This window comes from Chrysochloris asiatica, unplaced genomic scaffold (assembly GCF_000296735.1).
Source record: "Chrysochloris asiatica unplaced genomic scaffold, ChrAsi1.0 scaffold00174, whole genome shotgun sequence".
Taxonomy (NCBI): domain Eukaryota; kingdom Metazoa; phylum Chordata; class Mammalia; order Afrosoricida; family Chrysochloridae; genus Chrysochloris; species Chrysochloris asiatica.
In genome coordinates this window covers 4,503,623-4,531,606 of record NW_006408692.1, presented here as the reverse complement: position 1 = coordinate 4,531,606, position 27,984 = coordinate 4,503,623, and the positions used below count along the sequence as shown (strand labels likewise).

Here is a 27,984-nt window from a genome sequence, read left to right as displayed (position 1 = left end):
AAGCCGGAGTCCTGCTGTGGAACTGTACAGTAAGCACTAGACTGGAACGACAACATCAGTGGTTCAAACCCACCAGCGGCTTCTTGGAAGCCCTATACTGGGTTGCTATGAGTCAAAACCAACTCAATGGCACTTAACAACAACAACGAGAAATGTGAAGGTGGTATCCATCCCCCCCAACCCCCCTGAAGACGTCTCCCATAAGTTAAAGATTTACCTTGTCATAATAGTATCGCAGGGCTCTGCTCAGTTTATCATAGTTCATATTTGTTTTGTTTTTTCGGAGTCCCCACAGTTTGGCCACTTCTTCTGCTTTGAGGAGCTTGAATTCACCATCATTTGAGGTCCAGCAGATCAAGTGCTCATGTTTCTGGTCCAGCAGCAACTGCAACAGGAACTGCCACAGCGTGATTGCACTCTCCATACCTGCGGAGGAAGAGACAGCAGGTCAGAGCTCTGGGCCAGCTCCCGACTCTAACAGCATAGGGGAGGTGGTAGAGGGGGGACTTTAGATTTAGAAAGGAATGAAAGGAGCCCCGGAAACACACATGTTTAAGTGCTCAGCTGCTCAATGGAAGATCGGTGGTTCTTCCAGTCCCAGCAGCGCTGAAGAGAAAGTCCTGGCAATGTGATTTCATAAAGATAACAACCAAGAAAAGATAATTTTCCATTATCTTTTCATTCCATTTTTCCACAAACTTTTGCAAGCCCCCCCTTGTAAAGATGGAAATGCAGAGGGAACAAACTTTGATAGAGTGGCCATGCTACTCTGCCTCATGGACTCTACTCCACAGCCACTCAACCACAACATCCAGGGCATCTGACACCAAGAACCATTGAACTGCAAGGTCCATCTCCACCAACTTGACTTGGTCTCAGTGTTCATCAGCTTAAGAAGGCCTGTAGGTAATAGACAGCAGGAGGTGATAGTTGGCATCACCAGTCAATTACAGAGACTGGCTATCTGAAGAGCCCTCAGTTTTGATGGGATGGAGTGGGGATGAGTGAGATCCCTCTGTTAGGCTGAGGAAGGTCAGTGGGTGGGAAGGCCCAAATCAAGTGGCGAGATGTTTGAAGTCAACCTGTGAGGCGAGGGGGCTCCTCCCCACTGAAGACCTGGGGTGAAAGCAATAAAGGGACAACAAGACAGATGTGTGACAAGGGTGGAGACCAAGAAGCTGGAATAACTGCCTTGGAGAGGAGGCACATTTGTATCAATATATTTATAACTCCACAACTCCTCCCAAACATTCCTTGGGCAGCTTTCAGATTCTGACTATTATTTTTCTCCTTTGTCACATGGGAATAGACATGAAAATACCTAACCATCCAATAAGTATTCATTTCCTTTCACCTTTTTGTCAGAAGAATACATCACACTGTGTCCCCTAGCACTGTGGGTTTCTCAGTTCAGGGAAAGCAATTTAGGAATGCGTCTTCAAACGCTGTGGTGAGTTAACCTTCTAAGTCAATTCGGACTCAAGGCGACCCTGTGTGTGCACAGTAGAACTGCTCCACATGGTTCTCAAGGCTGTGACTTTTCAGATAAAGGATGTCAGATCTGTTTTCTGAGGCACCTTTAGGCTAACAATTGAGCACATGATGGTTTGCATCACCTAGGGACTCCCAAAATACCCATAAGGCATTTTATTTGTGGCTCAAAATTCTACCCACCACTAGTCTGTCAGTCCCCCACGCCTGCCAGTTCGTGTGTTGATGTGATTCTGGAAGCTATTCCATGAGTATTTTAAACACCACCAGGGTTACCCATGTGGACAGGTTTCAGCTGAGCTTACAGACAAAGACAGATTAGGAAGAAGTAGAAACGGACTACTTTCGAATATTTAGTTTTATTTAGTCACAGAAAACCTTATGAATAGCAGTGGAACACTGTCAGCACTAGAATATTAAATACTGAAACATGATGAAGAGCACCAGAATATTGTCAGATACAGTGCTGGAAAATGAGCCCCTCAGGTTGGAAGGCACTCACAATACGACTGGGGAAGAGCTGCCTCCTCAAAGTAGAGTTGACCACGATGACACGAAAAGAATAAAGCCTTCAGGACCTTCGTTTGCTGATGGGGCACAACTCAAAATGAAGAGAAATAGCTGCAGACATCCATTAATAATCAGAACATGGAATGTATGAAGTATGGATCTAGGAAAATTGGAGGTGGTCAAAAATGAAATGGAACACATAATCATCGATATCCCAGGCATTAGTGAGCTAAAATGGACTGGTATTGGCCACTCTGAATCTGGAAATCACATGATTTACTATGCTGGGAATGACAAATTGAAGAGGAATGGCATTGCATTCATCATCAAAAAGAACGTACAACGATCTGTCATGAAGTACAACACTGTCTGTGATAGGATAATATCTAAACAACTAAAAGAAGACCAGTTAATATCACTGTTACTCAAATTTACACATCAATCACTAAAACCAGTAATGGTGAAATTGAAGAATTCTAGCAACTTCTTCAGTCTGAAACTGATCAAACATGCAATCAAGATGTATTGATTATTACTAGCAACCGAAATGCAAAGTTTGGAAACAAACAGAAAGGATCAGAAGTTGGAAAATATTGCCTTGGTTATAGAAATGACGCTGGAGATCACATGATAGAATTTCACAAGACTGCTGACTTACTCATTGCAAATGTCTTTTTTAAACAACATAAAATATGACTGTACACACTGGCCTCACCAGATGGAATAGACAGAAATCAAATGGACTACATCTGTGGAAAGAGGCCGTGGAAAAAGCTCCTTATCATCAGCCAAAACAAGGCTAGGAGCAGACTGGGAATGAACCATCTATTGCTCATATTCAAGTTCAGGATGAAGATGAAGAAAATTAAGACAAGTCCACAAGAGTCAAAATATGACCTTGAACATATCCCACCTGAAATTAGAGATCATCTGACGAACAGATTTGATGCATTACACACTAAAGACAGACCAAAGACCTGAAAAGTTGTGGGAAGACATCAAGAACATCATACAGGAAGAAGGAAAAGACCAAAATAGATGTCAGAGGATACTCTGAAACTTGCTATCCAGCTTAGAGATGCTAAAGCAAATGGAAGAAATGAGGAGGTGTAGGAGCTGAACAGAAAATTTCAAAGCTCAGCTCAAGAAAACAAAGTCAAATATTATAACACAATGTACATGGACCTGGAGTTAGAAAAGCAAAAGGGAAGAATACACTCAGAATTTCTCAAGCTGAGGGAACTGAAAAAAAGATTCAAGCCTCAACTTGCAATACTGAAGGACTCAATGGGTAAAATATTGAATGATGCAGAAAGCATCAAAAGCAGATGGAACACAGTTACTGTACCAAAAAGAAATGGTCAGTGTTCAACCATTTCAAGAGGTTACCATATGATCAAGAGCCAATGATACTGAAGGAAGAAGTCCAAGGTTCGTTGAGAGCATTGGCAGAGAACAAGGCACAGAGAATTAATGGAATACAAATTGAAATCTTTCAACAAATTGATGTGGCACTGGAGACATTCACTCATCTATACCAAGAAATTTGGAAGACAGCTTACCTGACCAATCTATTGAAAGCGATTCATATTTGTGCTCATTCCAAAGAGAGGTGACCCAGTAGAATACAGAAATCATAGGACAATGTCATTAATATTGCATGTAAGTAAAATTTTGCTAAAGATAATACAAAAATGGCTCCAACCATACATTGACAGAGAACTTCCAGAGGTTGAAGTTGAGTTCAGAAGAGGATGTGGAAAAAGGGATACCACTGCTGACATCAGATGGATCTTGGGTAAAAGCAGAGAATACATGAAAGATGTTTGCCTTTGCTTTATTGATTATGCAAAAGCTTTTTTGTGTGGATCATGACATGCTATGGACAATATTGCAGAGAATGAGTATTCCGGGACACATAATTGTTCTCATGAGGAACCTGTACCAAGAGGCAGTAGTTCGAACAGAACAAGGGAACACTGAATGGTTTAAAACTAGAAAAGGTGTGCACCCGGGTTGTATTCTTTCACCATACTTATTTGATCTGTATGCTGAGCACATAAACCGAAAAGCTGGATTATATGAAGAAAAAGATGGCATCAGGACTGAAGGAAAACTAAATAAATAACATGATACTGCTTTGCTGTTGAAAGCAAAGAGGACTTAAAATACTTACTGATGAAGATCAAAGAGCACAGCCTTCAGTATGAGTCATATCTCCAGGTACACAACACAAAAATCCTCACCATTGGACCAATAAATAACATCATGATAAATGGAGAAAAGACTGAAGTTATCAAAGACTTCATTTTGCTTAGCTCAATCATCAACACTCATAGAAGCAGTAGTCAAGAATTAAATGACATATTGCATTAGGCAAATCTGCTGTACAAGTGCCATAGTGTCAGTTTGAGGACTAAGGTGCACCTGATCCAATCCATGGTATTTTCAGTAACCTCATATGCATGTGAAAGTTGGACAGTGAATAAGGAAGATTGTAGAAAAACTGATGCATTTGAGTTATGGTGTTGGAGGAGAATATTAATAGTACTATGGACTGCCAAAAGAACAAATCAACTTGTGTTGGAAGAAGTACAGCCAGAATGTTTCTTGGAAGTCAGGATGGCTAGACTTCTGTCTTTCAAACTTCGGACATATTATCAGGAGGAACCAGTCCCTGGAGAAGGATATCATGTTTGGTAAAGTGGAGGGTTGGAGGAAAAGAGGAAGACTCCCAATGAGATGGATTGGCAGTGGCAGTAGCAATGGGCTCAGAGACACAGCAAAGATGGTGAGCTTGGCGCAGGACCGGACAGTGTTTCGTTCTGATGTGCACAGGGTTGCTATGAGTTGGTGCTGACTCCATGGCACTTAACAACAGCAACCAGAACAATTCTACACAGGAATCAAGATTCACCAAGATGGGCTCTCAGATTGTTACGAGGGTAAATCTCCTCACATCGGGACCCCCGTTGTGTCTTGTAAGTACAACTGCTGGGACATGAAGCAGCTAAGCTGCACCAATTCCTGATACAAATCATCCTTCAGACTATTTAAAACTGAGCCACAAACATCATTCATCTCGTTGGCACTAGAATTACTAACCCCAAACCTCAAACCCACTACCACTATGCCAATTCTGACTCATAGCAACTCTATGTTGTTGCTGTTACCAAGTGCCTTCGAGTCGGTCCCAATTCATATAGCAAGCCTGTATAGGGTTTTCAAAGAACAGTGCTGAATTTGAACCATCAACCTTGTGGTTCAAGCCAACCCTGTGGTGCTGTGCATTATCTCACAATGCCACACCAGGACTCCAAGCGACCCTAAATGACAGGGTAGAACTGCCCCATAGGGTTTCCTAGGCTGTAGAACCAGATTGCTACATCTTTTTCCCAGAGTGGCTGTTGGATTTGAACTACTAACCTTCCAACCCTTCTTTAGCAAGGGAGAGCTTAACCACTAACCCCCCAGGGCTCCGTGGACTTGCTAATAGCTGTTTCAAATTGTTGATATTTTTATTGGCCAAGCACTTCAGACCCGTTGCCACCAAGTCAATTCTGACTCATAGTGACCCTATGTGCTTTAGAGTAGAACTGTGCTCCAGAGAATTTTCAGCAGTTGTAATCTTATTTAAATCAGAATGGACTTGGTTGCTGGAATTCTGTCAGATTACAATAGTTGGAATTATTTTACAGACGTAGATTTGCCAGGCTTTTTTTCTTGTGCTGTGCTGCTGGATGGATATGAACTGCCAACCTTCCAGATAGTCTGAATACAAACCATTTATGCCATGCAAGTGCCCTACATTTCAGATAGTAGCATTAAATATCTTTAACACTTTGTATGACTGCTCAGAGGAACATAACCAAAGGGCAGAAGACTGTCAGTGGATTTGGGGGTTTGGATGATGGAACTGCTAGGCCTTCCATGTCCCAGATAGGAATGTGGTCATCCCCCTTCTACCCTCCCTGATTAAGTGACACATACAATCATGTTCCAAATGGAATACGAGGACAACAAAAACACAGCCATGTGTGCTATACCAGTGCTTTCAACTAACCAGTGCTTCCAGCAGCCATTTGCCATGGAGTTGCAACTCCATGTGTCAGAGACTCTGTTCTCTGGGCCTGGATTAGGATCTGCCCTCCGGAAGCCTCAATTACTCTTTCTACTTCACTCCTCGTGTGGTGCTGTAGGATAACCACAAGGTCAGAGGTTCAAACCCACCAGCTGATCCTTAGAAACCCTACATAGGGTTGCTATAAGTCAGAACCAACTTGAAGGCACTCAGCATCAACAACAACAACGCTTCCCTCCTTCCCTCATCCAAGTGGCCATGGAGCAGTGCACCAGAGAGGGTAGAGGATTCTTTGCCATCTCACTGGTACTCGGCCAAGGGGCTTGATTTGTCCAGTGGGCTATTGAGTAGATGTGTTGTTGTTGTCAGTTGCCATCGAGTAGGAACCGACTCATAGCGACCCCATGCACAGCAGAACGAAACAATGTCCGATCCTGGGCCAACCTCACTACCGCTGCCACACTTGACACCATCAATGATGCCACCTGGCTGATCCATCTCATTGGGGGTCTTCCTCTTTTTCTCTGACCTTCCACCTTACCCAGCATGCCATCCTTCTCCAGCGACTGTTCTCTCTGGACAATGTGTCCAAAGCAGGAGAGACGAAGCTTAGCCATCTTGGCCTCCAAGGAGCACTCTGGTTGCACTTCTTCCAAAACAGATCTATTGGTTCTTTTGGCAGTCCATGGCACTTTCAGTATTCTCCTCCAACACCACAAGTCAAAGGCATCAATTCTTCTACGATCTTCCTTATTCACTGTCCAGCTTTTGCATCCATATGAGGTTATTGAAAATACCATGGCTTGGGCCAGGCGCACCTTAGTCCTCAAGCTGACATCTCTGCTCTTCAGTACTTTAAAAAGTTCCTGTGCAGCAGATTTGCCCAATGCAATACATCGTCTGATCTCTTGACCGCTGCTTCCGCGACTGTTGACAGTTGTTTCAAGAAGAATGAAGTCTTTGACAACTTCAATCTCTTCTCCATTGGTAAGAAATGTTGTTTATTGGTCCAGTGGTGAGGATTTTTGTTTTCTTAACATTGAAATGTAATCCATATCAAAGGTTGTGCTCTCTGATCTTCATAAATAAATGTTTCAAGTCCTCTTCACTTGAGTAGATGTGATGCTGTGCCAATTCACAGCCAAGTTCTCCTTGGGAAAACCTGTGAACAGTGTTTCCGCTTTGGTTCTTGCTCTCCTATTTCTGCTGTGAAGCTGCTGCTCTAGACTGTGACACCGGGCACAGACCTGCGCTCAACCCAAAGCTGGAGCCAAGTGCCACCACCCCACCCCCTGAAGCAGCAACCCAGAAGCAGACCCAAGGGTGAGGAAAACAAATGCGAACTGTAAACCAGTGAAACATCATCGTAGCAAAAGCTGACTTCACAATAGCCAAGGTCTTTGTGTTTTGTTGTGTTTTTAAATCTCCTTTTGTTGTGGTGCCAATATGTTTATATTATAGAGCTTACATGCACAATGAGGTATGTCTAGACATGAAAAAGCATTTTGCCACACACTGGGAGGAAGGCGGGGGGTTATGTCTTCAATTCTGAGGGCCACAAGCAGGCTAAGCCATGGCCATGGGTGCCACTGCCAAGGCCTAAGAAGGTCCATCTTCTGTGTGTCAGCCTGCTGAACTACAGTGGTTTGCACGTTGCTATGATCCTAGAAATAATGCCACTGGTATTTCAAATACCAGCAGGTCACCGAAGGTGGACAAGTTTCAACATAGCTTCCAGACTAAGACAGACTAGGAAGAAAGTTCTTGGTGGTTATGTTAGAAAATTAGCCAATGAAGACTCTATGAATTATAGCAAAACCTGTGTGATATGTGCTGGAAGATGAGCCCCTCAGGTTGGAAGACACGCACAACACACAGTGGCTGCAACTTCCTGAGAATGCTGAAGATGGCACAGGACCAGGCTCCCTTGGGGAGCAACAACAGCAAAGGTGGAGAGGAAAGAAAAAGAAGATGTAAGAGAAGAGAAAGTGAAACAACGGAGCCAATGATGGGGAACAGAGACCCACTGCTTCAGGGGCTGAGAGAAGGGGATGAGTGTGTTGCTGAGCCATTCTGACAAACTCTTAGCACACTGTAGCAAGGTGGCTGGGTGCCCTGGGGTACGTAATGTGCCCTTCCTTCCTCCTCCCTTCCCCCATGATGAGGTGTCATAGCCACAACTGAGGACCAGAGTCTGACTCAGAAGGGTCACGTGTAATGAGCATCTCTCCACCGGAAATGACTCAGGCCTCAAGCCCAGTGCAGAGAACCTCACTCTCCCTCCTCCAGCTTTCTTCTGCCACTCCTTCACCCTGGTAGATCCACCCGTTCCAATGATTGCCTAGTCACATACATCTTAACATCTTAGTCACAGATTACTCAGAAATGAATCTCAAAAATGGTTCCCTGTTGTTGTGCACTGATATATTTAATATGTCTCTTCGAGCCTTAGTCTTTTTAACTACCACCAAATGAATTTTTTCTTGCTGAGTCTGGGTGAGAAAAGGTGGGAGCAGTTACTGCTAGGATAACGTGATTCAGCTGTTAATGTTTACAGAGTTTTAGTTGTATCTGTAAAAGCATGAAATCCTAGCATGGGTATAAAATGGCCCATCTCAAAAGGAGGAGGGGGAATCTCACTACCGCCAAAGAAGAGCAAGCAGTGGAGCTCATCCTTTGGACCCCGAGATCCCTATGTATTGAACCCCTTGACCCAGGGACCAAAAGCTGTGGTATCAAAGGTATGGCAGAAGAACAGCAATAATAGAACCAAGAACCAGAGCAGTGGGCTTCCCAGCCCCCAGAGCGAGTAAAGCTGAGTACTCGGGGTAGGAGGCATGCCTGTAGAGTGGGGTGCCGTCAGGCAGTTTACTGGAAGAGCTAGGCTTGCTGACCCATGGACCTAGAGTCCCGTGCCTTCAGGCTGAGACTTATGGTGGAGTGATGGGTCCTGTGGGCATTATCAAAGAGTTTTGTAACGCTGGTTGGGCAGAGAGGGGCCTGCCTGTGGGTATGGCTGAGGAGAGGCTATTCTGACTGGAACACCCATGCCCTGAGCAGTTCTGACCCATTAACCTCTAATTGTATGTATGACGTATGATGTCTGAGTTCTGTGTGGCTACCGTGATGGATTATCAAACCCAGCTGAGAAGTTCTGAGTGCTGTCAGGACCGTGGTGCCATAGTTTTGCACCTGTGAACTCATAATTCCATCTACAAAGCTTGTCCATATGAGGCAGAAGTCCGGCAGAACTAGGGGTCCAATGATGGCCAGGGCCATGAGTGTGATTTAAATGGGTGGGTATTGTGGGGTGTGGGGTGGGGAGGAGGCAGTGAACCCCCACTTAATATTGAGAGTGCTCAGCACTTTTCTTTGATTTTGGTTTCTATCTTAATTATGACTTCTGTACTATTACATCTCAATGTAAAGAAAACAACCTTCTTATTAATGGAGAAAAGATTCAAGTTGTCAAGGACTTCATTCTTCTTGGATCAACTATCAACACTCATGGAAGCAGCAGTCAAGAAATCAAACGACATATTGCATTAGGCAAATCTGCTGCACAGGACCCTTTTAAAGTGTTGAAGAGCAAAGATGTCAGCTTGAGGACTAAGTTGTACCTGACCCAAGTAATGGTATTTTCAATAACCTCATATGCATGTGAAAGCTGGACAGTGACTAAGGAAGACCACAGAAGAATTGATGCTTTTGAATTATGGTGTTGGAGGAGAATATTGACAGTGCCATGGGCTGCCAAAAGTACAAACAGATCTATGTTAGAAGTGCAGCCAGAGTGCTCCTCTCCTTGGAGCTAGGATGGCCAAATTCGTCTCTCATACTTCAGACATATTGTCAGGAGTAACCAGTCACTGGAGAAGGATATCATGTTTGGTAAGGTGGAGGGTCAGAGAAAAAGAGGAAGACCCCTAGCAAGATGGATCGGCAAAGTGGCAACATCAGTGGGCTCAAGCATGGTAACAATTGTGAGGTTGGCCCAGCATCGGGCAGTGTTTCATTCTGCTGTGCATAAGGTCGCTGTGAGTTGGTACTGACTGGATGGCACCTGGCAACAACAACAACAAACAAATGGTGGCTCCATTCGATAAGCACTGGACTGCAAACCACAAGGTCTACGGTACGAGCCCACCAGCCACTCCAAGGGACAAAGACGAGGTTTTCTGCCTCTGCAAAGACATACAATCTCAGAAACCCTACACAATGGCATTCAACAACAACACCAACCAAAGAAATGAGGATAATGTGACTCAGTGGTAGAACCCCCATCCTAGTGTGGCACTGGAGGATATGCCCTGGACTGTGAACCACAAGGTCAGTGGTTCAAACCCACCAACTGCTCTCAGAAACCCTGTATAGGGTTGCTATGAATCAGAATCAACTTGATGGTACTTCAAAACATCAGCAGAGACCTGAGTTCAATGCCAGCCAGTGTGCCTCATGCCACCAGATACCTGACAGGGGAGACTCGTCTGCTGCTATGATGTTGAACAGGTTTCAGTGGGGCTTCTAGATTAAAACAGACGAGGAAGAAAGGTCTTGAAATCTATTTCTGGTAATCAAACAATGGTAATGCAATCCTCTGTGGAACCCAAAACCACTCATGGGGATAACACAGGACCAGGCAATGCCTTCTGCCTTTGGCAACGGGGTCCCTGCAAGTTAACGGCCAACACAATAGCTGCTAATGGGAGCAACAACCAAACAAGTAACATCTAAATGAAGTTCCCGGAATTTACATAGTTGTTGCAATACACAATCATGTTTTATGTGCTATCATATTTCTGCCTGCTGCAAATATTCTTCCCTTGTGGATGGTGAGAGAGAAATGGTTCTAACATTATGACTCGAGAACATGCCCCTTCCAATACCCATTAACACTCCACAGATGTCTCTAGAAAGTTCAGCAAGAAAAAAATTCAAGCGATTCCTTCTTTCTAAAATTTACTTTAAATTTCTGATTCCTAGAATCCTTTATCGAGTTCTTTATCTTAACATTCAGGTACAATAATGTCCAATTTATCTGGATGCCATTGTAAGGTATGTGGGATTCCTGGTGTGGCACTCTGGGATAAGCACTGAACTGCTAACCACAAGATCAGCAGTTCAAACCCACCAGTCCCCCAAACCCTATGTTGTTGTTGTTGTTGTTAAGTACCGTGGAGTCGGTTCTGATCCACAGCGACCCTGCTGTAAATCTTTACAGGAGCAGAAGGCCTCATCTTTCTTCCAGGGAACCGCTGATAGTTTCGAACTGCTGACCTTCAGGTTGGCAGCCCGACTCATAACCACTACACTACCAGAGCTCCTTCAAATATCCTATAGAGGGTCGTTATGAGTCAGAACCGACTCAAGGGCACTTAACAACAACAATTATAAGGTATGTTAGTGATTCTGACAGCAAACTGGTGCTTCTTAAAAAAGGAGTTCAAGAAAGTCTTGCTAGTTGAGATTTACGTTTGATTCAGTATTATGTAAGTCAAGGCCTGCTTTACATTAAACTGTTTCATCAGCCTAACCTCAGCTGATTTCCCACAACTCTTAGCTTAAAATATGAAGAACATATGAAATAAATTCTATAGATCTTCTTGAAATATTCCCCAAATGTTTGCTAATTAGAAAAAAAATTTTTTTTTCTCCTTCCCCTGCCCAGATCTTATTTTGAATGTATGAAATATCATCAGGTATTTTAACATCTTTATGCAAAAATCGAGCTCTGGCACTTTTAAGGAGTATCACTACTGTGGATCCTGGTGTAGCGCAATAGGATAAGCACTCAACCATAAGGTCGGTTTGAACTGCAAGGTAGATGGTTCAAACTCACCAGCCACTTCTTGGAAACCCCGTACAAGGTCGATATGAGTTGGAAAGGACCAAAGAGCACTGAACAACAACACCCTACTCTAACAGGAAGAGGGTGGCCCCTTAGCGGTTGACATTTCCTGTATTCCTTTGGCTTCACCTCAGTCTCACTGCCTGTGGGTTCTTCTACCTCTGGATGGCACCATTTCGAATGGAGCAGACCAACAACAGTACTCACAGTGGCCAGCTAAGATCCACTTCCTCACCTCTCCAGAGAACAAACACCAAGCCCACAGAGTTGATTCCAAAACACAGGACAAAGTGGAGCTGTCCCACCACAGGGTTTCCAATGCTGTAAATCTTTACGGAAACAGAATGCAGTGTCTTTCTTCATCTGAGCAGATGGCAGGTTCGAACCACCACCCTTTTTGGCTCAAAGCTGAGTGGTTTAACCACTGTTCTATCAGTTCTCATCCAGAGAACAAAGCTATCTGCTATTTGCCTAAAGTGTTCCTCTTTGAATTTATAGATTAGATCTTGCTTATGCAGAAAACCTTCTCTGACAATCTAGTAAATTCTAACACACAGCAACCCTTTAGGGGACAGCAGAACTACTCTTGAGGGTTTCTCTCAGACCAGCTGGTAAACCTTTGCAGGAACACACAGCCTACTCTTTCTCCCTTTCAGGAATATATAGTCCACTATGCTAACCAAAAGGTTGGAGGCTCAAGTCCAATCACAAACACCTTGCAAGAAAGGTCTGCTGGTGATCTACTTCAAATAATCACTCACCAAAGACCCAAAGGAACACAGTTATACTCTGAAACACATGGAGCTGCTGACAGTGAAATCGACTCAGTGGTGATTGTTATATGAGGGGGCTTCAGAAAGCTCATGAAAAAAATGGAATTAAAAGTAATGGAATCTTTCCTTGAACTTTTGAAGTCCCCTCAAACATGTGTGTATATATGCATGTATATATATTCAATAAGAATAACACAAAATTTAGAGATAAAATACAAAACTACACCCCTTCCTTCCAATTCAAATTAACAATTAATTTACATGTGATCAAGTTTTGTTGAAACTCAACCATCACACACAGAAAGATTATAGCAATGACTTTTCTAACTTAGGTTCTTTTGAGTAAGGTATAAACACTCCATTCTCTCTCCATTTCTTTCAACAAACTACACCAGCACCCATGAAATAAGATGATTATTGTTAGGTGGCCTCAAGTCGGTTCTAGCCCGTATCAGCCCTCTGCACAACAAAACGAAACACTGCCCAGTCCCGCACCATCTTGCTGCCACGGTGACAATCCATCTCATCGGGGATCTTCCTATTATTGCTGACTCTCAACTTTACCAAACACGACGTCCTTCTCCAGAGAAGTCATGCCATCCTGGCTTCTAGGGAGCCCTCTGGATATACTTCTTCCAACACAGATTTGTTTGTTGTTCTGGCAATCCATAGTACTTTCAATATTCTTCACCAACACCATAATTCAAATGCATTGATTCTTCTATTGTCTTCCTTATTCACTGTCCAACTTTCACATGCATATAAGGTGATTGAAAATATCATGGATTGGCTCAGGTGCACCTTAGTTCTCAACGTGACATCTTTGCTCTTAACACTTTAGAGAGAGGTCTTTTACAGCAGATTTGCCCAGTGCAATACATCATTTGATTTCTTGACTGCTGCTTCCATGAATGTCAACTGTGGATCCAAGTAAAATGAAATATTTGACAACTTCAGTCTTTTCTCCATGAATCATTGTTATTTATTGGTCCAGTTGATTTTTGTTTTCTTTACATTGAGGTGCAATCCATACTGAAGGCTGTGGTCTTCGATCTTCGTCAGTAAGTACTTTAAGTTCTCTTTGCTTTCAGCAAGCAAGATTGTATCATTTGCATATTACAGGTTGTTAATGAGTCTTTCTCCAACCCTGGTGCCATGTTCTCCTCCATACAGTTACTTGGATTATTTGCTCAGCATACAGATGGAATAAATAAGATGAGGGTATATGACCCACATACACACTTTTCCTGATTTTAAACCATTCAGCATTCCCTTGTTCTACTCTAACAACTGCCTCTTACCTATACAGGTTTCTCATGTGTGAAATGCAGCATTCTGGAATTCCCATTCACTGTAATGTTATCCACAGTCAGTTAGGATCCACACCGCTGGATGCCTTTGCATAGTCAATAAAGCACAAGTGAACATCTTTCTGGTACTCTCTGCTTACAGTCAAGATCCATCTGACGTCAGTAGTGAGATCCCAAGTTCCATGTCCTCTTCTGAACTTGTCTTATATTTCTGGGAGCTTTCTTTCAATGTACTGCTGCAACTGTTTTGAATTCTTTTCAGAAAAATTTTACTTGCATCTCATAGTAATGATACTGTTCAATGATTTCTGTATTCTATTTGGTCACTTTTCTTTGTAATGGTATAAACATTTTACGGATGATGCACACAGACAAGTGAGTGCATCAGTTTATTGAAACATTTCAATTTGTATTGTCAGTTCCTAAGCCTTGCTTTTCGCCAATGCTTTCAGGGCTGGTTGGACCTTTTCTTTCAATACCATCAGTTCTTGACCATATACTACCTCTTAAAATGGTTGAACACTGACCAGTTATTTTTAGTACAGTGACTCTGTGTAACCCTTCCATGTTCTTCTGATGTTTCCTACATCATCAATATTTTGCCCATAGAATGTTTCAGTACTGGAATCCAAGGCTTGAATTTTTTTCAGCTTGAGAAATGCTGCATGTGTTCTGCCTTTTTGATTTTCTAACCCAAGTCCTTGCACATTTAATTATAATACTTGACTTGTCTTCTTGACCTGCACTTTGAGATTTTCTGTTCAGTTCTTTTACTTTATTTTTTCCATTTGCTTTAGCTTCTCTATGCTCCAGAGCAAGTTTCAGAGTCTCATATGACATCTAGTTTGGTCGTTTCTTTATTTCCTGTCTTTTTAATGACCTTTTGTTTTCTTGGTGTATGATGTTCTTCATGTCATCATCCCACAACTCTTCTGGTCTTCAATCATTAGTGTCTAATGCATCAAGTCTGTTCTTGAGATGGTCTGTTCTTTAAATTTAAGTGGGATATATTCAAAGTCTTATTTTGGCTCTCATTGACTTGTTTTAATTTTCTTCAGCTTCAGCCTGAACTTGCATATAAGATGATCTGTTCCGTATTTGCCCCAGGCTTTGTTTTGACTGATTATATTAAGCTTCTCCACCGTCACTTTCAACAGGTGCAGTCAGTTTGATTCCTGTGTATTCCAACTGGTGAGGTCCATGTGTATGGTTGCCTTTTATATTGCTGAAAAAGGTATTTGCAATTAATAAGTCATTTATGTTGCAAAATTTTATCATTCAGTCTCACAAGGTCATATTTTCCAACTACTGATCCTGTTTCCAACTTTTACATTCCAATCACCAGTAACTATCAGCATATTTGATCAATTTCAGATTGAAGAAGCTGGTAGAATTGTTCAGTTTCATCATCGCTGGCTTTAGCGGTTAGTGCATAAATTTGAGTTAAAGTGGTTATTAACTGATCTTCTTCAAAGGGTCCCTCTAGAACAGTCTACTCAACATGTGGCCAATATGTTGGTGAGAAGTCTGTATAAGTACAGACATTGACAGCAGGCATACAGAGACTTTCATCACAATTTGACATTGTTGTAACCTGCAAGTATGTGCTCAGGGGTTTATGTTGTTGAACCAGCGGCATGGTTCTGGAGTTGTCACACACAGTAGGGCCACACATATTAGTTTAATGCTAGGTTTTCAACTGTAACCCCGTTTGTTCCATTAAAAGATAATTTAAATGTAAGTATAACATTACTGGTTAAATTGTTGAAACTAATAACAGATGAAAGATAGAGATAGAATTTTTAACGTATCATTGCTTATTTCATTTTGGATGAAAGCTTTAAAATTAATATCCTGAGCTTGCTGAAATGCTTTTAAAAATTCTTTTCTCCCACTATGTCAGTGTACCTCTGTGATATTATCTTCTCCCTTATGACTATTAATGTAAGAGTTTATATGCACACAAACCAAGATTAGACAAGTGAGCCAGCAGGAAACAAGTTCATTTGCCATCTGAAAAGCAAAATCCTGATAAGTATTTGTTTAAAATATGCTTCTTGTTGTTGGGCATGAATTCTAACTTATCACAAGCCCACGTGATGAAGAAGAACTACCCATCAAGTTTTCTTGGCTACAAACTTCATGGAAGCAGATTACGAGGTCCTTCCCCATGAAGTTGCTGAGTAGATGTGAACCATCCACCTTTTGCTTAGCAGCCAATCACTTCACCAAGGAGCCACCAAGGATCCTATGGTAGTGGTGGTGTTAAGTGCTATGCAGTCGGTTCCAACTCAGAGCAACCCTATATAGGGCTTCTGAGGAGTGGCTGGTGAATTTGAACAACCAACTTTGTGGTTCAAACTGACCTTGTGGCTCCGTGCTTATCCCACAGCACCACACCAGGACTCCTATTGTTAAGTAACAGTGAGTCAGTTATGCCTCATAGGGACCCTGTATAGGGGTTCCAAGGAGCAGCTGGTGAATATGAACCCCTAACCTTGAAGTTCAAACTGACCTTATGGTAACCGACTGCACCACACCAGGACTCCTATATATAGGCCTTTATAATCTGTTTTGCTTATAATTTTTTTTGTTATGTTAAAATTATAGAATGGCAAAAAGTTACCAGTATAAAGAACCTTTGCAAGCATCTTCAATGAAAATGTATATATATATATATAAAATTATTTCCCTTGTTTATTCTAACTATACTTACTGAAATATAACTTTAAGTTTGTAAAACCTTGTAATAAAAATTCTGAGCTCGTACCTTTGCTTTTTAAATTTCACTTTCCTAGTAATTTATTTTATTTCTTACAAAGTTATCAGTCCACATGTGTTGGAAAATTTAAAAAAACAAAGCAAAATCTGTCTGGTCCTTTTCCAGAGATGACTTGAGAAACCCTGCTCTCAAAAGTTAGTTCCATTAAATACCGACAATTGCTTTGCTTGTTGGAGTATCTATCCCCAGCTCTATGGTCCATGCCAGAGCCACAATTGGCTCCCAGTAAGCATTTGTTAAGTGAATGAATGAATGTATAAAACTGAGGTTATTACACGCCACAAATCTACATCCTTAAATACTGCCTCCCTCCATAAGCATGAAATTTGAACTAATCAAGATTAGGTCCTGGTGTGGCGCTGTGGGTTAATGCGGCAGAATGCAAAGCCATTTAAACTGCAAGGGTGGCGGTTCAAGCTCACCAGCTGCTCCTCGGAAACCCTATACAGGGTCACTATGAGTCAGAATCAACTCTACCGCACTTCACAACATCAACAACAAGAAGGCTGGTTGGATTAGGTTTTACAAGATGGTATGCTGAGTACAGCCTTAAACAAACCCAAAACCCCCACTGCCACTGAGCAGACTCACAGCAACCCTACAGGACAGAGGAGAACTGCCCCTTGGGGTTTCAAAGGCTATCAATCTTTATGGCAACAGGCAGCCACATTTTTCTCCCGTGGAGCAGTTAGTGGGTTTGAACCAGTGAATCTGCAGTTAGTAGTCCATGATTTAACCTATGGTGCCACCAAGGATCCTTCCTTAAACAAAAGGGTGGGTAAAACCTTAAATGGGAGAGAGGGGACAACAGACATCTTCCAGAGGGGGCAGGGCAGGGCAGGGCAGGGCAGGGGTGGGAGCAAAAAGGGCAAATACCCAGGCAAGAATCAGCCCGGGGACCTGGAACACAATGGAATTTCTCTGGAGACAATCTCCAACCTTCAGCCTAGAGAGCAGAAGTCCACCTGGTGGCAGGCTGGCAGCAGCTGCTGAGCTCGTCCGACAGCTTTGGCCCCTTGGCTGTCAGCATCATCTTGTCATACCTACCTTAAGAGTCTAAGGGGGTCTCACAGTGAAGCCCGTGGAAGCTTACACACCAACGGTCTCACTCTGTCCCCAATCCTGCTGAGGTCCCATCAAGGACCCTAGCAATTTTATACTTACGATTTTGTGTACTCTTGTTTGACAAATGGTGGTGGGTGGTGGTTGTATGCATGGAGTCTGTTTGGACTCCCAGCGACCCTGTATAGGGTTTCTGAGGTTGTAAATCTTTGAGTGTGGAAAGCCTCATTTTTCTCTCGTGGAATGGCTTCAAGTTTCGAATTGCTGACCTTGAGGCTATCATCTGGAGTTATAACCATTATACTTAAGCTTGTGGCCCCACCAAACCTGCCCCTGCCAAAGCCCCTCAGCAGGCTACCTCCTGCATCCTCCCAAGAGCCGCTTTCCGCTTCCCAGAAACAGTCCTGCTTCTCATTTGCCACAAGGTGGCGCTAAAAATCTTGACGCGAGTTGAAACAGTACAAAATCTTTATGGAAAAGTAAGAGGTTCTTTGCTTCCATTCTCAAAAGCCGAAATACCCGCATATTTGGTTCTTCTTTCTATTGATGGCAACCTAGGCTTTCTCTTTACATGCTTCTGGTTTTGTTTTATTTTTAATTACACGGAAGTGGGAGTTGAGGAGGCAGTATTATTCTTTGCTTTTCTTAAAATTTGTTGTGGGAATTAAAGACATTAGCCAATTTTTAGGAAGGAAAGGATCTGAGAAAAGTAGAAAAACTGCTGTTTAAGAAATTAAAAGAGTAAGTGCTCAGTCATCATGTTTGTTTTTTGCTTGTTAAAACTTGCATCCTTAGAAATATAAGGATGTATTTGAACACTTCTTACCATAGAAATTCTGTAACTCCAATTCCTCTGTGCAGAGCAGCATTCTACTTCTATGCAATTAATACCACCTTTGTTCAGGAGAAAGGCAACAGCATCTTCATTATGTAAAATGAAATCTGTACTTAAGGATTCCGAAGGCATTAACTACACATGAAAACCATTTCTCAAATACTAACGTTGTTATTGTTAAGTGCCGTCGGTTCTGACTCATAGCAACCCTGTATAAGGTTTCTGAGGAGCAGCTGGTGAGCTTGAACCACCGATTTGCGGTTCAAACCGACTTTGGTTTGAAGTCCAGCGCATTAACCCACAGTACCACACTAGAAATCTACTCCTACATATTTGTTGTTGTTGTCATATGCCGTGGAGTCCGTTGTGACTCAAAGCGACCCTGTTCAGGGGTTCCGAGGCTGTAAATCTTTACGGGAGCAGAAAGCCTCATCTTTCTCCTGCGGAGCAGCTGGTAGTTTCGAACTGTTGACCTTAAGGTTTGCAGCCCGATTCGCAACCACTACTCTACCAGAGCGCCTTACTTATGGTCATATAGAAATTCTAAAGTCTGTTATTTTTGTGAGGTAGAACTAAGATTATTAACATTTCTTTTTCAAAAGATGCTTAATAGAAATATAAGTTGAATATAAATTATCTTTCTTAAAATAAATGGTGGGGGGTCCTACATTTCACAGGAAAATCCACAAGATACCCAAAGCTCCTGAATGAAGGAATGCGTACAGAGATGTGCTCATAAATCAAATGGGCTTCTGGTTTCATCAACTTTGGATGGGTTTCTAAGACCAGTTTTTCTGAAGCTATCTGCAGCAACAGAAACTTTTCTAAATCATAAAAAAAATAATTTACTGGAAGACAAAAAATGGAAGGAAAACAAACAAACAAAAAATCAAGCCCAAACCATTTCCCAAATATTTTATTACTATATGCTGACAAAATTAACATTTCAATAAATATAATCAGAGCAGATAAAGCACAGAACAAAGTAAAGCATGATATATGTTTCACATAGTTCACTGAAAGTACATTTGGACTCATAGTAACCCTTTTTGGACAGAGGAGAACTTCCCCACAGGGTTTCTGAGACTATAAATCTTGATGGGAGCAGATGGCTTCACCTTTCTCCCATGGAGTAGCTAATGGATTTGAACCTCCAACCTTGAGGTGAGCAGCCCATGAACTCCTTAACCCACCACACCACTAAACACCTTTGAAAGTGTGTTTATAGGCCATTAATTTAAAGAAATGCTCTTAGACTCTTATAATTTTGTTATTGTAATGAAACAAAAGTTATTAAAATAGTGGTTCCCAAATGAATGCGTAGAGACACATCCTGAACAAATGAAATGTATCAAAGTTTTTACTGTGACAAAAAGATTTTAATTATTGTCTACTATTGCATGAAAATAAACCAACCACCACTGATTTGTGAGCCCAATTTCATGTTCCCCAAAGCTCTTTTTATCTACTAAAAAGCACTGTGTTCTCATTCATTCTGTATATATCTAGACTGATCATTTTTTAAAGAAGAAATTGAAGAGGAAAAAGAGGGAAAGTTGGTATTGTTCATCCTATTTATTTGCCCTTTAAAGTTTGCCACAATTTTCAAATAACTTCTCCATTTGAGGAAAGAGAAAGGCCTTTCCCAGAAAACCACTGGTGACCTCTGTAATCATCAATATGCTGGCTTGCCACTTCCAGCATACACGAACCACTCTTCTTTCTCTCGAAACTCTTGCCTTGTCTCTAGGTCAATTAGAAGGTAACTCAAGAGGCTCACTGGTGACTTTTACATGGGTGAGTTTTCTTTGGAAAAGAAACATTAATTCTGGCTGAGAAAGAGTCTTTGAGACATTTTACTTCCTCTCATATCTGTATATTCATGACATTTCCCACCCCACCCCACCATTCCACAGCCCAGCCCTATCTGATCCCACATTTTCAGACGAGGCTCCCATTGAGATGGGAAAGGGCCTATTCTCACTCTCCACTGCCCCACGTGGGTACCACTTTGACCTGTAACTTGGCACTGTCCCAACATTTCTTAATATTCTTGGCACAGAGTTTGTTCTTCCTGAGCAACAAGAAGACTTGGTTGATCCACAGAGTAAATAACTAGTCATCCTATTTTTCTGTACCACAAAGAAACAAGTCCATTTAAATGATTATGGAAGAAGTTCAATAATCATCAAATGGAGCTATTTATTGTAAGTCATTATTTCATTAGTGTTATGCAGCAAATCCAACACAGCGCTTGACATCAATAGGGCTTCAAGAGAAATGTGGGCAGTGGCTTTCAACTTCTTTGATGTCAATTTCTTTACCTTTAAAATGTTTTTAGTGCCATTGAGTCAGCTCTGACTCATAGCGGTTCTATATAAGGTTTTCAAGAAGCAGCTGGTGGGTTTGAACCCACCATCCTTTTTGGTTAGTACACCAGTGCTTATCGTACAACAGCACACCAGAACTCCACCCTTAAGATGGGAACAGTAATATCGACTTCATGTTATTGTTGTTAGCTGCCGTCCCATCAGCCCACACTCATAATGACCACATGGACTATGGAACTACTAAACACTGTCTGGATGGACCTGAACCATCCTCAAAATTAGCTGCAGATTAGACTGTTGGAGTCCACAACATGTTCAGTGGCTGATTTTCATAAGTAGATAGCCAGGCCTTTCTTCCTACTCCATCTTAGTCTGAAAGATTTACTAAAAACCTATTCAGCATCATAGCAACACACAAGGCACCAGTGTCAGGTGGTAGCTGCTTATGAGGCACACTGATCAGAAGTTGGACTTGGGCCTCCTGCAGGTAAAGCAAGAATTCTACCACCAACGCCATTTGACTTCATAGATAGAGAGTCTCCACACAGGATCTTTGTTTTACTTCATTCTTTTTCTCAGGGAAAGAACAGAATCGTTCATTTCTTCTGTATCTTCAACTGCTTCAGCCTTGCCTGGGCAGGTGGCCATACAAGTCGAGTGCGCCTTCTGCGGTTTTCAATGCAGACATCTCTATTTAATCTGTTCTTTGAAAATATCAGACAAAAATTTTATTGGGCCTGCTAGATCAAAGCAGCCAACTCGTCACCCAGTTTCCCCAAACTAAGGCTGTATTTTATTAACCACACCCACTTCCCTGATACATTAACAAGCCTATGAAACAAAGTGAGACATCCTGGACAGTACATGGTAAACTTTTCAGGTAACCAATTGTAATTTTGAAAAAGAGCATGTCTTGAAAGATGAGTATGGTTGTAAAAATCCTAGGGTTGCTACAGGCTGAGATGCGTCCCAGACCCCCATATAGTCACACATGGAAATGTGTGCTGTGCTGACAACACTTTTTCTTTTAAACAGATGAGATGATCCTTTCCGGACATTTTGAGACTAAAAAAGAAGCGTTTGCTTCTTTGTGATGTGTTTTGCTGTCCACGTTGTTTGCGTGGCCCTTCATTCTGACTCTAAGCACGTTCCTCTGCAGTTCTCATACTTAGCAACATTCGGCTTCCTCTTCTTGTGCAGGTTGCAGGCAGGAAACTGGAAAATGGGCCACAGGAAACCTGGCCTCCTACATCTGTCCCACTTTGTAACTGTGGCTCTGGTTTCATTTTGCCTGTGTGTCAGGTCTGCCTTAACTCTCAACGCGCTGGATCAACTCTACTTTCTGAAAGATGGCTGCCATTCTTATTCCCTAGAAAACTTGTTGAGGTGGTTTTCTGCTTTTTTAAAATCCTATGAATACAGTAGGGATCAAAGTACTAAGCAGATTCTCCTAACAGCTTTCATCTGGATAAGAAAAATGTGGAGCTAGAAAAATAGTACCTTAGAATTAATAAATTGTTCAGTAAGTGCCCAAGTCTGTGAGAATTTGTAGTAAATGTTGAACAAAGAAAAACATACTTTAGATAAAAAATTTTATAAGTATTCCAAGGGTACCTGATGAATTTTAATCTCCTAGTTCCACAGGAGAAAGATGAGGCGTTCTGCTCCCATAAAGATTTACAGCCTCAGAAACCCTGTACAGGGTCGAGTCGGAATCAACTTCACGACAAATAACCATCACCACCACCAGGCTTTGGTAGGAGTCCTGGGGTGGCACTGTGGGATAATCACTGGACTACTAACCACAAGGTTGGTGGCTCAAACCTACCAGCTGCTCTTTGGTTGTTATGAGTCAGAATCGACTTGATGGCACTTAACATCAATGGGCCTGAGTAAATAACATGTAAATAACGTAAGCTCCAATTGTACGTCACTGTAAAGTCTTATTCTGATACTGTTTCAAATCATGTTTGCTGAAAATAACCACAACTAATAGTCTGAACCATCTGAAATTGCTGTTTTTATAGGTCAAAGGCAGTCAGTTACTAACAATTTCATACAGTCAACCTAATACATATAATCTCATATACGTAATAAAAATATGAACACATATACACCACACACCCTTAATCATATCCTTAGGGCAGTGCCTTTTGTGTGTGTGTTTGGTCCATAAACCCATTTGAAAATCTATCATTATAATCACACAAAAGCTATAGTCTTACAAACTATATACCATTTCGGCAGGGCTTGCAAACTTTATGAATCCTAAATCAAGGCCTCATTCTAAAAGAAATGTTAGCTAGAACCTCCACCACCAACAATACTGAGATTTCATGGAAATCTAACATTTTTTGTTTTAATGCTAACATTTGAAGCTGTCTGATTTTTACATACTCAGCTTGCTTTTCCCATAAGAAAGTAGTTTAAAGAGACGGAATAAAATGCTCATAGGAATAGCAAGAGCAAACAAAAACACATATCCAAGGGCAACAGGCTCCAATACCCCCCCCAAGTTCTTAATCACCACACATCCCCCCAGAAAGGCTAAATCTCTTCTGCACACCCCTCGCATTGCTCAGAGAAAAGTCTCACTTTATTTAGAAGGTGATACAATATTCCCACTACAAACCAAATCAGTAAAGTTCCTTGCTTGGTTCTGGTTTTGCTTCATCTGTGACTCAAGTGATTCCATTTGGGTCTTGCTTCAAGAGGTCATTTTTGAACCCATCTCTCCACCAGTTTGAGGTATATTGAATCAATGTCCTTTTTTTTGAAAGATTTGGATATTGGTTTTGACATGCTCCACGTTCATCCCACACTAAGCAATGGTATTTGTGTCTTGATTCTGAAAGTTGGACATTAGACATTAGTCTGTAACTCAGCCCCTACACATACACTTGGGTTGCAGGGTGGCACAAAGGGTTAAGTGCTTGACAACCAACTGGAAGACTGGTGGTTTGAAGGTACCCAGAGGTTCTTCAGAAGAAAGGTCTGGCACTTTGATCCCAAAAGATCACAGACTTGAAAACACTATGGAGTGCAGTTGTACTCTGCAACATACTGAGTCCCAAGACTTGAAATCAAAATAGGGGTGTTGTTTTTTTTTGTTTTTTTTTATTTACACAAACACTAAGAATTCTAAACTCCCAAGCCAAAGCCCCATTGTTCCACTGAGCGTGTACATGGGCCAATGAAACAAGTGGATCAAAGTCAGAGGAAATGTCAGTGATCTAGCGGACCCCCCAAAAGCAAACAAACACAACTGACTCTAGGTGACCCCATCCATGTGTTACACACAGAGTAGAACTGTTCTGCAGGGTGGTCGTGGCTGTAATCTTTGCATCTCAGATAGCTAAATCTCTCTTCCTGGTGCTACTGGATGGGTCTGAGCTGCCAACCTTTAGGTCAAGGTTGTTGTTGTTGTTAAGTGTTGTCAAGTCGGTTCTGACAAATAGCGACCCTGTACAGGGTTTCCAAGAGTGGCTGGTGGGTGTGAACCGCCAATCTTGTGGTTAGCAGTCCAGTACTGATCGTACAGCGCCACACCAAGACTCTGGAATCAACAGTCCAGTGCAAACCTTTTGCATCACCGAGGGCTCTTTATCCTGGTCCCAGAAAGGGTCCCCAAACATGCATACAGTTTACCTAACTGTGAAATGAATCAGCAGAAATCAGCCTGGAACTCAGAAAGCAGCACGTCACACCTAGGAGATGCTCAAGCACTGCTTTCAAAATACCACTAGGGAAGTCGTTTCGGGTGTTTAAAAAAGCAAACTGGATGCCACAGAGGAATACAACATGCACGTGCCAAACAATTTTAAAAAATGTTTTTTTTGCATCCAGTGAAACTTATTTAAGCCTCCTGTAGCTTATGGGGGTTAAATGTTGGGCTGTTAACTGCAAGGTCCGTGTTCAAACCCACCAGCTGCTCCATGGGAGAAAGATGAGGCTGTCTGTCCCCGTGAAGATTTAGTTTCAGAAACCCTAGGGAGCAGTTCGCTCTCCTATAGGGCTGATATGAGTCAGAATCAGATCAAAGGCAGTGGGTTTGGTACGGGTTGGCAGACAACAGTTAAGCACTTGGCTGCTAATGGAGAGCTTGTTGTCGTTAAGGACCATCATGTCAGTTCCGACTCATAGCGACCCTGTATAGGGTTTCCAAGGAGCGGCTGGTGGGTTTGAGCCATCGATCTTGCTGTTCAAACCAACTTTGTAGTCCAGTGCATTAACCTGCAGCACCACACCAGCCCTCCAACTGAAAGGTTGGCAGTTCATATCTACCTGGTGATCAGCTTCCTTGAAGTTACAGCCTAGAGAATCGTATGGGGCAGTTCTACCCTGTCACGTGGGTCGTCATGAGTCGTAACAGATTTAACCACAGATAATAATCACAGCAAAACCCCTTAAAAGTTTGCAAACGCTCCTTATGCTTGAGCTTTAATTGAATGAGCTCCCTAATTTCCGGTGGGCATTCCCTGCCATGCGCTGCTTGATCCCTACATCTCAGAGACCTGTGTGTGAATGGAAAATCTCTTACTCTGATTTTCACACTGTTAATATTATTAAAGCTTGATCCTGTGCACAAGAGGAAAAGCTGCAAGTCAGAATACATAACTTCTTGCCATTCCCCAAGACCATAAAGACTAAATATAAGCTCAGGCAGAGGTTAACTCCTTGGTGTTGCACACATCCACAAAACGGAGACAAGGCCAGCTAAATCACACTCACCACATGAATGTTACCAAGTAAAAGAGTTTTTAAGATTAAATGTTTATTTTGAAAATAAAAGAATACGTTATTTTTGTGTTCAATACACTCTGTGAATTGTCTTTAAAATAAAAATGTTTAAATGACAATGTTTAAAAGTTTCCAAGATAGCTTTGACAGCGATATTTTAAAAAGGATAGAAATTGACGGGTGTTCAAACAATGTTGATGTCATTAGGTTTGGTCCAGTTGATTCCTCATGTGACAGAATAGAACAGCTCCACAGACTTTGTACAGGCTGTCATGTTTACAGAGCAAGTCACCCAGGTCTTTCCTCCCCTGGGACTGCTGGATGGGTTTGAACCACCAACCTCTCGGTCAGCAGCCAAGTGTTTAACCACTGTGCCACCAGGGCTCCATGTTTTTAATATTGTTGTATTACATATCATCAACAAAGTTCCAACTTATAGCAACCCTGTATAGGGTTTCCAAGGAGCAGCTGGTGGGTTTGAACTGCCAACCTTAAGGTTCTCAGTGCTCCTGGTTTTAACACTGTTGATGTTGTTGCTAAGTGCCGTCGAGTCACTTCCGACTCATAGTGACCCTACAGGGTTTCCAAGGAGTGGCTAGTGGGTTTGAACCACTGACCTGTGGTTAGCGATCCTGTTTCTGCTATAGTGCCTCACCAAGCCTCTGGTTTTAACGTTGTTGTTAAGTGCCGTTGAGTCAGTTCTGACTCATAGTAACTCTAAGTAGGGTTTCCAAGAAGCGGATGGTGGGTTTGAACCTCCACCTGTCAGTTCAACTTGACCTTGTGGTCCAGTGCTTAGTTTACTATGCCACATCAGGACTCCAGTTTTAACATTAGAACATGTTTATTTACTTATTTTGTTAAGATGGTTTATAAAAACAAAATAGGTAATCTTAGACACCACTTCCACTAAAATGAAAATCAGCATCTTCAGATAAGCTTGAAAGCACTTCTGCGCTAAATCCTAAGTTTGTCAAAGCCAAAAGTATATACCCAGTGTCCTAAGGACACTTTTGCATGATACAAGATGATGGTGGTTTTTCCACATCCAGAAACTGAAACATTTCCTACCAGAGCATCCTCCAAACTCTGCTATTGTGTTGAAACTGTAAAATCTTTCTAAATCAGGACTTCCTCCTATTATGCTTTAGAGGCGTCTTTCTGGGAAGGGGAGATCCAAGGCAGGAGGTAGGAATTCCTGCGGCACCACCCAGTGGAAACATTAGTAGAAAAAAAAAAAGAAAGTTTCATAAAAGAAAGTTTGTATCTTCCACACTTTTAATTAAAAATCTGGGCACTGCTCTTTTTCCATGGCAATAAGCAGTATATTTTGCTTAACGACTATGCTCTCCTTCCAGTCTACTCCTTAAACGCCCGCCACCCACACCAAAGACCATCAACATCACGTCTGCCCTGCCTCTCCTGCACATGTGCACATGTAGCCTAGCCTTCAAAGTGGGAGAAAGAGGAGCACTTCAGGTTCAGGGAGGATGGTGCAACCCTGAGGAGGAAGGAGGCACCAAGTAGAGTCAGGTGTGGGCTGAAACGCCCTACCTTCCCAGGGGACGCTGGGGACCAGGAAGTCTGTACAGCTGTGCTCAGCATCCCAGTGCTTGACACCAGCCTCGGGAGTTTCCCGGCAGTAAAGTAACCATCTGTTTACCCTTTCACCTCCAGACATTTGCACAGCAGTTCTGTCTCCCAATGTCTGCCCTGGTGAAAGTCCCTCCAAAACACTCCCCACAGAATGAGCAGCGCTTCAATGCCTCTGTCCTACCCAGGCCTCTGTGGTCCCAAAACAGATTCTTTCTGTTTGCTGGCGTTGCCAGAACCTGCCAGTCTTAACTAGTGACTGTTTCTTACACGTGCCTAACGTGGCAATTGGGCTACTAACGTTCCAGGTTCTAGATGGGGCAGTAGGAACTCTTGCCTGCCACTTTCCAGTTTCCTTCACAGAAAGCCCTTGTAGCACTCTGGAAAAGGAGAAAGACCATGGTCTTCCCTGGGAAATTCTTTTGTCTTCTCTACAGAACTTAGAATTATAAGTATCATTTAAATTAAAAATTCCTACATGGTGCAGTCACTAAAAAACCCTCCCCAACATCAGCACTTCTGGGAAAGTTACCTTTCCCTTCTCCTGGAACAAATTCACTGTAACCATTTTAAATACCTGCTATAAGGAGCTCTGGTAGCGTAGTGGTTGCGAATCGGGCTGCGAACCT

The 27,984-nt window shown here is 42.2% G+C and overlaps 1 protein-coding gene across 1 annotated transcript in view; it reads right to left on the bottom strand.

The window, feature by feature from the left end:
- ELK3 (ELK3, ETS-domain protein (SRF accessory protein 2)) overlaps positions 1–27,984 on the bottom strand; it is a 104,386-nt gene that overhangs the window by 56,979 nt on the left and 19,423 nt on the right. Inside the window, exon 2 of the mRNA XM_006871803.1 lies at positions 218–426. Coding sequence (XP_006871865.1) covers positions 218–424 — 207 coding nt within the window. The 5' untranslated portion in view covers positions 425–426. The remainder of the gene's footprint in view (positions 1–217; positions 427–27,984) is intronic.